This window comes from Bos javanicus, chromosome 26, assembly GCF_032452875.1.
Source record: "Bos javanicus breed banteng chromosome 26, ARS-OSU_banteng_1.0, whole genome shotgun sequence".
Taxonomy (NCBI): Eukaryota; Metazoa; Chordata; class Mammalia; order Artiodactyla; family Bovidae; genus Bos; species Bos javanicus.
In genome coordinates this window covers 10,478,355-10,491,030 of record NC_083893.1, presented here as the reverse complement: position 1 = coordinate 10,491,030, position 12,676 = coordinate 10,478,355, and the positions used below count along the sequence as shown (strand labels likewise).

The following is a 12,676-nucleotide window of genomic DNA, read 5'->3' as shown; positions in this document are numbered from 1 at the left end:
GAGTCAGGTTTTGCAGTTCTTTGTTTAGTCAACGACGCCAAGGAACAAAGGTTGGAAACACAGATTTAGTCAATTTAGAATTTTTAAAAACTAGACAAGCATACCAGTCATATCTAAAATGACAGCAGGAAAGCCCCTAAAATGACAATAGCTTAATAATTGTCTTATCTTAAATATTTTTCCTTAGTGAAGGACTTACAATATTCATATTAGCTTCAGGATTTGTGGTGCATCCTTTCTTGTGATAACCGAATACAGGTCCAAGAAGAAGCATCCAGCATGTTGCTGCTAAAAGCTGCCACATTTGGAATCTACCTGTAAAAGGAAATATTAATATATTTGTCATCAAAGAGAATTCTAAAAGTGAAATTCTGTGTAAACTTTCTATAAGACTACTGTTGGAGGGAGTGGAAAGATCCTTCCAGGTGGTGTCCTAACAAATAATATACTTAATTATTCAAGATTCATGCCATGAAAAATCTGAACTGGTGACTTTTTAGTAAGAAAAGAAAGAAAGAAGAAAGGAAGGAAAGAAGAAAAAGTAAAACCAATATCAATTAAATCTACAATAGATAATTGAACAAAAGAAGGAAATGTATATATAATTCACAGAAAAATCAAAGGACAAACATATGAATCAAAGCACATTTAATATCTCTAGTTATCAGATAAATTAGTACTCTTCTTCTGATGGTGGAAGCGAATATTGACACAACCTTAATGGAAAGAAATGTGTTAGCACATATTGGAAAGTTAAAAATATTTATACACCTTACTCTATAATTCTAATTCCAAGAGTTTATCCAAAAGAAAAAAAATATGAAAGCATCATCTGTAAAATTTACCTTATTGTTTATCTTAATTTCCTAAAATAAGAGAGTGATAAAATAAATTATGGGGGAGGAAGAATGGAATTATTCAACACCCAAATATTATCTTTTTGCATGATATGTGAATTCCTATTATATAAAACTAAGGGCAAAATAATGCAATTTGTGCATACATTTTGATCTCAGTGATATAACAAACTATAAAGAGAGAGAAAGGACTAAGCATCAAATTTTAATTATGGTTATATATAGACAGTAAATTTTTTCTCATTTTTAAAGGACTCGCCATTTCTAAATTTTCTCCAATATTACTTTATCATAAGAAAGAAGCTGTCTTTCAAATAGAAAATTGTGAAAATTATGAGATGAAGTATATTCCTCATTTGGCTTTTAAACTACTTAAGTTGAAAAAACAAATAATGACTGCAAAAGTAACAGAGGGGGGCATTTTGCAGGTGATCTCCCATTAACCAGTATATAAAATGAAAGTCTCAATGATGATGACAAGTCTCACTCTGTAAGAAATGGAAGGATTTTTCAGACTATGCCTTCACTATTCTGTTACAGAAAATTTCATGAACTCCTTTCTTGGATTTGTCAAAGTCATAATCTTTGTTGAGTATATCAGTTCAGTTCAGTTCAGTCACTCAGTCGTGTCCAAGTCTTTGCGACTCCATGGACTTCAGCATGCCAGGCCTCCCTATACATCACCAACTCCTGAAGTTTACTCAAACTTGTGTCCACTGAGTCGGTGATGCCATCCAACTATTTCATCCTATGTCATCTCCTTCTCTTCCCGCCTTCAATCTTTCCCAGCATCAGGGTCTTTTCCAGTGAGTCAGTTCTTTGCATCAGGTGGCCAAAGTATTGGCGTTTTGAATCTATACTATAATTAATATGATTAATAATATATGGATTATGTATGTGGTACGTGTGTGCTTAGTCGCTCAGTCGTGTCTGACTCTTTGCAACCCCAGGGACTGTCTCCCACCAGCCTCCTCTCTCCATGACGTTCTCCAGGCAAGATACTGGAGTGGGTTGCCACCTTCTCCTCCAGGGGACCTTCCCGACCCAGGGATCGAAGCAAAGTCTACTGAATCTCCTGCATTGACAGGCGGATCTTTACCACTAGTGTCACCTGGGAAGCTCACATAATACATATGTAGGTTTGTGTTAATATATTTATATACAACAAATATTGATTAATAGAGCCAAATTCTGGTAAAACACTACAATATGGTAGAGTAATAATGCCACCACCAACAGTGATAATTATTGTAGCTAATATAACTTGTTTTGAACACCTATTATGTGCCAAGTAAGGTGTCAGACGTGATTGTGATGATCTCATTTTCTTTTTAAAATAAACCCAAGGGTTAAGAAATGTTATTACAACTGTATTTCAAATGAAACCTGGTGTTGAGGTCAAGTTGTTTGCCTGAGGTCAGACATATAGGGATGGAGCCAAGGTCTAAACTCTGGTGGCTTAATTCTAAAGGAAATGTGAATCATTAGGCTCTTAACCTTTCTGTCTGAGTTAGGAGATATATGGGCCCCAGGCTGAGCAGCTGGAGTTTGTCCCCTGTGGACAGATGCTCCAAGATGAACAGGAGAAGGAATTGAGCCCTGTCCAGATAAGGCATCACATATTTCTCATTCTCAAGATCAAGGAGACTTTCCCGACTATGCATGTGCAGAAAGGCCCCTTGGAGATCAAACGGGGAGTGATGTCACCTACCCATAGCCCTCTTCACTAGACTCCACTTTGGCTAAGAGAGGGGTGCACACACATGGGAAGAGCCTGAGATATATAAATACGGACGCAGAACCAGGCAAAGCAAGATAATTGGCTAAAGAAAACCCAGGGAAAAAACGCCCCATATAAGTGATTCAACTACCACGAGGGCATGACTCTCTTGGAGCCCATGTGTTTGTCTGTACACATGTAGCCTTTTCCTTCTAATAAGCACTTAACGTGTTTCACTACTTTCCATATCTTCGTGGGAATTCATTTTTGCAAAGAGAAGGACCAGGCCTTGTTGCTGATTCTGGTCTAGTGGCTAGGATTTAAAGCTCTCACTGCCACGGCCTGACTTCAGTTTCTGGTTGGAAACCAAAATCCAGCTTCAAGCAGCTGCAAGCTGAGGCCTTCTGAGACCAAGACAATTCAGAATAGACTTACTAGGACCCTCTGCTATGTGCCTGCTTAGTATTACATGTGGCCGTGGATCACAGACATCAAAATTACTGTTAAAACAATGAAGACTTTTGGAACCCACCCCAGCCAAACCAGATGAGAACCTATGGGTATATAGCTAGGCTCCTGCATTTAAAACCCTCATTTCAAGTGATTCATGTGTATTTCCACATGTGAAAAACAGACTGGATTCCTTGAGAAAAGAAAAAGTTTTGTTCTCATATCTGCCTCTTTGAGACCTAGCATGAAGGTTCTGAGAAGTCAAATATTGCCTGCCATATTAGTAAACAAAGGATGTCAGAGTCATCAGTGATTGCAGCCCTTCAGCAGTGAGCCCCGTGGGAACTAAGGAAGGAAATTAAAAACACCTGCCTTCTAGCAGGCATCAGACTGTGGCCACTCCCTACAGTGAGCCCTGAGGAAACTCAGGTTGTGAAAACCCAGGATACTGGTCCCAGACAGCTGAGGTATATATCAAAGGAATGATTTCAGTAAGCCCATATTCTGACATCTTTCCATACACAGAGAAGCACTACATTCCTTAACCTGAGATATCTAGTTTTCTTTTATTAACAATAATCTTGTGTTCCTACCACCTACCTTTTGTTGAGAAACTCCTATGTGTTCCAACTACCCCCTTGCCTACTTGGAGAAGTTTTCTCAGGATTACTTGAGATGCTACCTCCAGGGCTTGAAGTCTTCAGTATGTCCACTGAATAAAGCATATAATAACTCTCAACTTTTAGTGTGTGAATATATCTTTTAGTCAACAGTGCCTATAAATGTTTGCCAAATATATAGATGGGTGAAAGAAAGAATGAGTACTTGTCATTTAATCTTAAAGACTATTCCAAATTGACTCACTATTTTGTATCACTTGTATGCTTTCATCTTACCCCACTGAATTGGTCCTCTCTTTCTGACACTAAGTTTTGAGAGTTCATTGTGTCCTTAATTCATGACTGTATCTTATGGGAATTTGTGTGCTTAGTCACTCAGTTTTGTCTGACTCTTTGTGACCCCATGGATTGTAGCCTGCCAATCTCCCTTGTCCACAGGATTTTTTCCAGGCAGAAATACTAGAATGGGTTTCCATTTGCTCCTCCAGGGGATCTTCCAGACCCAGGAATCAAACTCCTGTCTCTCGTGTCTCCTGCCTTGCAGGTAGATTCTTTACCACCAAGTGATCAGCGAAGCCCCTACAGGAAGGTAGTAGGACAATTTAAAAAATTAGTCTTTTCTCTCAAGACATTGACTATTTAGATGCTCCAGTCTCTGCTGAGTGGTTGATACTTGAGGCCTCTGAGTTGCGATCACTGGCAAGTGACTGGGGTTCCTAAATTAGAATTAGGAGGAGAATTAGAATTAGAGGAGATTGGACACTCTTCTGAAATGGGCAGACTGGAGACTTTGTGGGGCTTGTAGTGATGCAGGAAGAGGGCTGTGTGCTGCTTAGAAGAGCCCTAGCTGTGTACAAGAATGAATTAGTCATGACAGACTGTATTTTGCAGCCACGACTGGAGGAAGGCCCATTTGGCTGCCTTTGTTTTGTTCTCCTCTGTGTTGGATCTGGGTATGGGAGGGTGATACACCCAGGCAACAGGTGTCTTTGTGTTATATGTTTATAAGAAGTAGCAGGTCCTAACCAAACAACCTTTCTGCAAGTACTTCTCACCAGGGCTGTGCTTACATGTGCTTTCTGGGCATGTGTTTACCTGCTCTGTGTAATCTGAGTCTCACAATATTTAGTGTAATTGTTGGGTAAATCTACCTTATTTACTCCTCCTTAGTGATACTGCAACAATCCTCTAATTTCTTTGACCCGTTTCTAGGATAGCTTCCTCATGAATGTGTTGTACATTGACCTCCTGCTGATTCCATGTAGAACTAAGAAGAGAGAAGACATAATGTTTGACTAAGAAGACAGAAGACATTGTAAATTCCAGGGAACTTTTAATCTTTAAACATAAAACCTTTAGCCTCAAGAACCCAGGCTAAATCAATATAGATTATATTTATTATTTTCATGTTATATGAATACAATTTATATTTTATATGTAGATAATATAATCTGTATAGATTATATTGATTTATTACTCTAAAGCATTTATGTTGCTTTGCTGTAAAAGTGACTTCCATTTTAATAGCAAAATGGTATTTTTAAAATCAACTCATGGAAAATGTTATAATATATAGACATAAATGTATGTTTTTAGACTCTATATTTGTATATACATATATATAAGCTATGTACATGATTGTTGGAGAGTCTTAACTTAAAATATCATAATTAAGACTCAGTATGGTTCTACAACCAAGATTCTGTTTAACTTTTTATTTTTCCATAGTCTTATTTGCTCTTAGAATTTTATCATTTGAATGACATCAGTTAAACATAACTTGACCCAAATTTTCCAGGGAAAACCTTAGGAAATGCTTGTTTGATATTTTTTCTCATTCTCTTCATTGTACACTCTGATGACAAGGGAATGGCTACCCTCTCCAGTATTCTTGCCTGGAGAATTCCATCGACAGAGGAGCCTGGCAGGGTCCATGGGGTCACAAAGAGTTGGACATGACTGAGCAATTAGCACTAACACATACACTGTGATGAAGGGGAGGCTAAAACAATGCAAGTAACCAAAAACTGGAACCTCATCTTTGAAAACTTTCCTGTAGGCAGATGCCCCCCATGACTGTGATGAGAGACTTAATGAAAGTGGTTTTAAAAATGATAACACCAAGAATGGTAAGACTTTCCTCTAATGTTCAAAATCTCCTTTCTCTAATGATCACTTTCTCTCTCTCTTTCTTGTTATAGCCCCAGGAAGTACTATGAGACTTCCAAAAAATTGTTGGTGTATTTTCCGCTTCATATTGGCCTTAACTATTTTAAGTCAAATGCATGTGGGTTATACAGGTAGTTCTCATAAGCCATGCATTTTGCACTGACAGATACATTGATGATGAAACCAAGAATAACAATTACTCAACAAAGGAAATAGTGAAGAATTTTATTCTGTTTTTCTCATTGTTCAGTTATAGTCATGTCAGCTTATCAAGCAAACAAGTAACCAGGGATTATGCTGATGCTTGGACAGCATTTTCAATGAATCCCCACTCGAACCCTTAATGATGTTGCAGAAATGGAAGTGAAAGTTAGCCAGATTATACAGGTATAAAGACTCCACAGGTAGCTCTAAGCAAGCTTTGGTTCTGAAAGCACACAAAGGTCAGTTTCTCTGGATGGTTCTTTGATGAATCTCAGTCAGCTCAATGGTAAAATAAAGCCAATAATGAGTCCTGAGTGCTTTGTGAAAATTTTTAAGTTAAAATTCTAGATCTGTGCTTTGGAGGGTGTGGAGGCCATGAGAACTTGATCTCAGATCTATGACTACAGGGAGTAGAACTAGTTATGAGCCACAGCTCCTGTGCTCTAGCATCCATCATTGTGTCCCCACTGAAGCCAAACATTTTAGGCACTCTCTAAGTATTGGCTATCACTATTAGCTGTGCTAGTTAATGTAACCTCCCTGAAACTTAGTTTCCTGGGAAGATTAGTTTAAGATGATAAATGATAACTAAGATGATAAATCATGTCTATAAAATATCTAACAGAGTTTGGCATTTAATAAACAGTAGCCATTATTACTGGAGAAGGCAATGGCATCCCACTCTAGTACTCTTGCCTGGAAAATCCCATGGATGGAGGAGCCTGGTAGGCTGCAGTCCATGGGGTCGCTAAGAGTTGGACACGACTGAGCGACTTCACTTTCACTTTCATGCATTGGAGAAGGAAATGTCAACCCACTCCAGTGTTCTTGCCTGGAGAGTCCCAGGGATGGGGGAGCCTGGTGGGAGGCCGTCTTTGGGGTCGCACAGAGTCGGACACGACTGAAGCGACTTAGCAGCAGCAGCTATTATTACAATATGTCTTCTACTATTCAGTGATTGCTTCAGATGGGTAAGTCTTGGCTGTGAAATTAGTCCATAAGTTCTTAAAGGTAAAAACCACATTTTATACTGTGCCTGTATTTAAGCTTTTATATCTTTCATTTCTCTACCCTTGCTCATGCTACATATGATATAACTCTTTGAATTGAGTTGTGAGTAAATGACAGGTTATAATGTACTAACATCTCTTTTCAAATAAGAACACAGCAAAGCTGTTAAAAATTTTCTGTTTTCAGACTCATCACAAGAATGAAAATCAAAACTGTAATCAAAAATCTTCCAACAAACAAAAGCCCAGGACCAGACAGCTTCACAGGTGAATTCTACCAAAAATATAGAGAAGAGCTAACACCTATCCTACTCAAACTTTTCCAGAAAATTGTAGAGGAAGATAAACTGCTAAACTCATTCTATGAGGCCACCATTACCCGAATACCAAAACCAGACAAAGATGCCACAAAAAAAGAAAACTACAGGTCAATATCACTGATGAACATAGATGCAAAAATCCTCAACAAAATTCTAGCAAACAGAATCCAACAGATCTTACATCATGACCAAGTGGGCTTTATCCCAGAGATGCAAGGATTCTTCAATATTTGCAAATCAATCAATGTAATATACCACATTAAAAAACTGAAAGATAAAAATCATATGATTATCTCAATAGGTGCAGAGAAAGCCTTTGACAAAATTCAGCATCCATTTATGATAAAAACCCTCCAGAAAGCAGGCATAGAAGGAACATATCTCAACATAATAAAAGCCATATATGATAAACCCACAGCAAACATTATCCTCAATGGTGAAAAATTGAAAGCATTTCCTCTAAAGTCAGAAATGAGACAAGGGTTTTGTTAAACATAGTTTTGGAAGTTTTAGCCACAGCAATCAGAGAAAAAAAAGAAATAGAAGAAATCCCGATTGGAAAAAAAGAAGTAAAACTCTCACTGTTTGCAGATGACATGATCCTCTACATAGAAAACCCTAAAGACATCACCAGAAAATTACTAGATCTAATCAATAAATATAGCAAAGTTGCAGGATATAAAACCAACACACAGAAATCCCTTGTATTCCTATACACTAACAATGAGAAAACAGAAAGAGAAATTAAGGAAACAATTCCATTCATCATTGTGACAAAAAGAATAAAATACTTAGGAATAAATCTACCTAAAGAAAGAAAAGACCTATATATAGAAAACTATAAAACACTGATGAAAGAAATCAAAGATGACACAAATAGATTGAGAAATATACCATGTTTGTGGATCAGAAGAATCAATATAGTGAACATGAGTATACTATCCAAAGCAATCTATAGATTCAATGCAATCCCTTTCAAACTACCAATGGTATTTTTAACAGAACTAGAACAAATAGTTTCACAATTTGTATGGAAATACAAAGAACCTCGAATAGCCAGAGCAATCTTGAGAAGGAAGAATGGAAGTGGAGGGATCAACCTGCCTGACTTCAGACTATACTACAAAGCTACAGTCATCAAGACAGTATGGTATTAGCACAAAGACAGAAATATAGATCAGTGGAACAAAATAGAAAGCCCAGAATAAGTCCATGCACCTATGGACACCTTATCTTTGACAAAGGAGGCAAGAATATACAATGGAGAAAAGACAATCTCTTTAACAAGTGATGCTGGGAAAACTGGTCAACCACCTGTGAAATTATGAAACTAGAACACTTTCTAACACCATACACAAAAATAAATTCAAAATGGATTAAAGATCTGAACATAAGACCAGAAACTATAAAACTCCTAGAGGAAAACATAGGAAAAACACTCTCTGACATAAATCACAGCAGGATTCTCTATGACCCACTTCCCAGGGTAATGGAAATAAAAGCTAAAATAAATAAATGGGACCTAATTAAACTTAAAAGCTTTTGCACAACAAAGGAAACTATAAGCAAGGTGAAAAGACAGCCCTCAGAATGGGAGAAAATAATAGCAAATGAAGCAACTGACATAATCTCAAAAATATAAAAGCAGCTCCCAGCTCAACTCCAGAAAAATAAACAACCCAATCAAAAAATGGGCCAAAGAACTAAACAGACATTTCTCCAAAGAAGACATACAGATGGCTAACAAACACATGAAAAGATGCTCAACATCACTCATTATCAGAGAAATACAAAACAAAACCACAATGAAGTACCATCTCATGGTGGTCAGAATGGCTGCTCTCAAAAAGTCTACAAACAGTAAGTGCTGGAGAGGGTGTGGAGAAAGGGAAATCTCTTACACTGTTGGTGGGAATGAAAAGTAGTACAGCCACTATGGAGAACCATGTGGAGATTCCTTTAAAAGCTGGAAAGAGAATTGCCATATGACCCAGCAATCCCACTGCTGCGCATCCACACCGATAGAAAGAGACATGTGTACCCCAGTGTTCATTGCAGCATTGCTTACAATAGCTAGGACATGGAAGCAACCTAGATATCCATCGAATGGGTAAGAAAGCTGTGGTACATACACACGATGGACTATTAATTAGTTATTAAAAAAAGAATGCATTTGAATCAGTTCTAATGAGGTGGATAAAACTGGAGCCTATATACAGAGTGAAGTAAGTCAGAAAAAAGAACACCAATATGGCATATTAATGCATATATATGGAATTTAGAAAGATGGTAATGATGATCATATATGCAAGACAGCAAAAGAGACACAGATGTAAATTACAGACTTTTGGACTATGTGGGAGAAGATGAGGATGGGATGATTTGGGAGAATAGTATTGAAACGTATATATTACCATACATGAAATAGATCACCAGTCCAAGTTTGATGCATGACACTGGGCACTCAAAGCTGGTGCACTGGGATAACACTGAGAGATGAAATAGGGAGGGAGGTGGGAGGGGTTTCAGGATGGGGGACACATGTACACTGTTGGGGGCGAGAGTGAGGCACTCCGCCCGTGGCAAAGGTCATGAGGAAGGAGGCTCGACATATGCAAAGGCGGGATCGAGCCTCAGGAGTCCCCCTGGAAATCCTCGAGCATCTACCCCCATAACCAGACCTGCCTGCTTTACTACTTTGTGCTCCCACCTACACCTCTGACTTTATGGGGGGCTGTCCCTCACCACCTCTTTCGGAGAAGGAGTTAACTTAGAGCTCCAGTTAATAAAAACTTCTGGGCGTGACAAGACTGTTTTAACCTACAAACTCCTCTGAAGTTTCTCTAGCCTGCCTGACAGGCTTGTCCAGCCACATGTGATTGCTCACAGCCTCCCAACCGTGAGAGGCACGAGATGCTTTAAACCTTCTAAAAACAGGTTCCTTAGAAAAGTTAGAAAACTATTAGTATAAGTATAATGGACTGATTAGAAATTGTATTGGTGAAGGGTTTTTCATTTGTTGAGCCAATGTTTGTTGCTAAGTCTCCATATCCCCTGCCCTTACACACATTAATGAATATATAGAAGAAATAAGTATTAACCTTTGATATTAATCACGTTAGACCTTAGGCTAAGTAAATTCTTTCCTTAACTAAAACCTACTACACCCTCACCCTATAGGAATGTAACTTTATTTGGGTGGCGTCTGTTTTAAGAATAATCACCCCTGGAGAAATAAGTGTCCTGGTTGACTGACTGCTGTCACAAGGAGAGGGTCATAAATTGTCAGCAGGTCCCCTGGCCAGAAGATGATGTAACACCCCTAAGACCTCTGTATACATTTGTATGAAGCACCTGACTTCGATAAAAGTCAGGACTGCTGACCCCACGTGACTTTTGCATGACATCTCAGTGTATAAAAGTAGACCATGGAGAATAAAGAATTGGGATCAGTTTCTCGAAATACTGGTCTCCCCATGTCGCTCTCTCTCTCTCACTCTGGCTGAGTCTCCATCTGGAGCACGGAACCCGTCATGCTTGCTAATTATGCCTGGGCTTCTAAGATCCGACGGGGGAGGCCTCAGTGTCTCCTCTCCTTCGGGAGAATGGAAGGACGCCTGCGGCCTATGTAAGTGGTGCAAACTTCTTGTCTTGAAGTTTTATTGGTCTCCCGCGTAAACCAAGCTACTCAGCCTCTTTTCTCCACTGAATTTTCTTACTGAGCTATCCTCATTCTATTACTCTTTCTATCTTTGATAAATATTTAAATAAATAGGTCGCCTACGCCGTCTCTCCTTCGAATACCCTGGATCAGCCGGGGCTGGACCCCAGCAGTACACCCATGGCTGATTCATGTCAGTGTATGGTAAAAACCACCACAATATTGTAAAGTAATTAGCCTCCAATTAAAATAAATAAATTAATTTTTAAAATTTCTGTTTGTTTATAACTTTCACCAAGAATTCTTATTTTTTATCATATGAAATACCTTAGTTATTAAATGTTTAATATATATTTCTTAAGCCATTGATTGAGCATGTATATGCTTAATCATCATAAATTATTATTTTTCCACAAGTAGAAAATGCCAATTTAGGATTTGAACAAGGTTTATTTACTCCATGTTCTTTTCACTGAATTTTGCCTTTTCTTATAAAATATTCTATAGTGAAAATATCTCAAAGTATTAAGAGGTGTCTTAACATATGCTGAGTGCATCATGTGAAATGCTGGGCTGGATGAAGTACAAGCTGGAATCAAGATTTCTGGGAGAAATATCAACAACCTCATATATGCGGATGATAACACTTTAATGGAAGAAAATAAAGAGGAACTACAGAACCTCTTGATGAGGGTGAAAAAGGAGAGTAGAAAATGCTGGCTTAAAACTCAACATTCCCAAAATGAAGATCATGGCACCCAGTCCCGTCACTTCATGGCAAATAGAAGGGGAAACAATGGAAACCGTGACAGACTTTATTTACTTGGGCTCCAAAATCACTGCAGATAGTGACTGCTGCCACAAAATTAAAAGATGCTTGCTCCTTGGAGGAAAAGCCATGGCAAAGCTAGACAACGAAGCAAAAAGTGGAGACATCACTTTGCCAACAAAGATCTGCATGTCAAAACTATAGTTTTCCAGTAGCCATGTATGGATGTGAGAGTTGGACCATAAAGAAGGCTGAAAGTGAAAGTGTTAGTGGCTCAGTCGTGTCCAACTCTTTGCAATCCCATGGACTGTATCTCACCCATGCTCCTCTGTCTATGGAATTCTCCAGGCAAGAATACTGGAGTGGGTTGCCACTCTCTTCTTCAGGGGATATTCCTGACCCAGGGATCAAATCCGGTTCTCCCACATTGTAGGCAGATTCTTTACCATCTGAGCTACCAAAGAAGGCTGAGCACTAAAGAATCGGTGATTTCAAGTTGTGATGCTGGAGAAGACTCTCAAGAGTCTCTTGGACAACACAGAGATCAAACCAGTCAAGCCTAAAGGAAATCAACTCTGAATATTCATTGGAAGGACTGATGCTGATGTTGACGCTCCAATCCTTTGGCTACTTGATGCAATGAGCCAACTCATTGGACAAGACCTTGATGCTGGGAAAGATTGAGGGCAGGAGGAAAAGGGGGCAGCAGAGGATGAGATAATTGGTTGGCATCACTGACTCAATGGATATGAATTTGAGCAAAATCCAGGAGACAGTGAAGGACAGGGAAGCCTGGCATGCTGTACTCCATGGGGTCTCAAGGAGTCAGACATGACTTAGCAACTGAATAACAATGGAAAATCTGGGCACAGTGTAACTTAGTAGAAGATTTGAAG

General features: G+C 38.7%; 1 protein-coding gene across 1 annotated transcript in view; it reads right to left on the bottom strand.

The window, feature by feature from the left end:
- LIPK (lipase family member K) overlaps positions 1-12,676 on the bottom strand; it is a 42,041-nt gene that overhangs the window by 18,655 nt on the left and 10,710 nt on the right. Inside the window, exon 2 of the mRNA XM_061402727.1 lies at positions 200-315. Coding sequence (XP_061258711.1) covers positions 200-304 — 105 coding nt within the window. The 5' untranslated portion in view covers positions 305-315. The remainder of the gene's footprint in view (positions 1-199; positions 316-12,676) is intronic.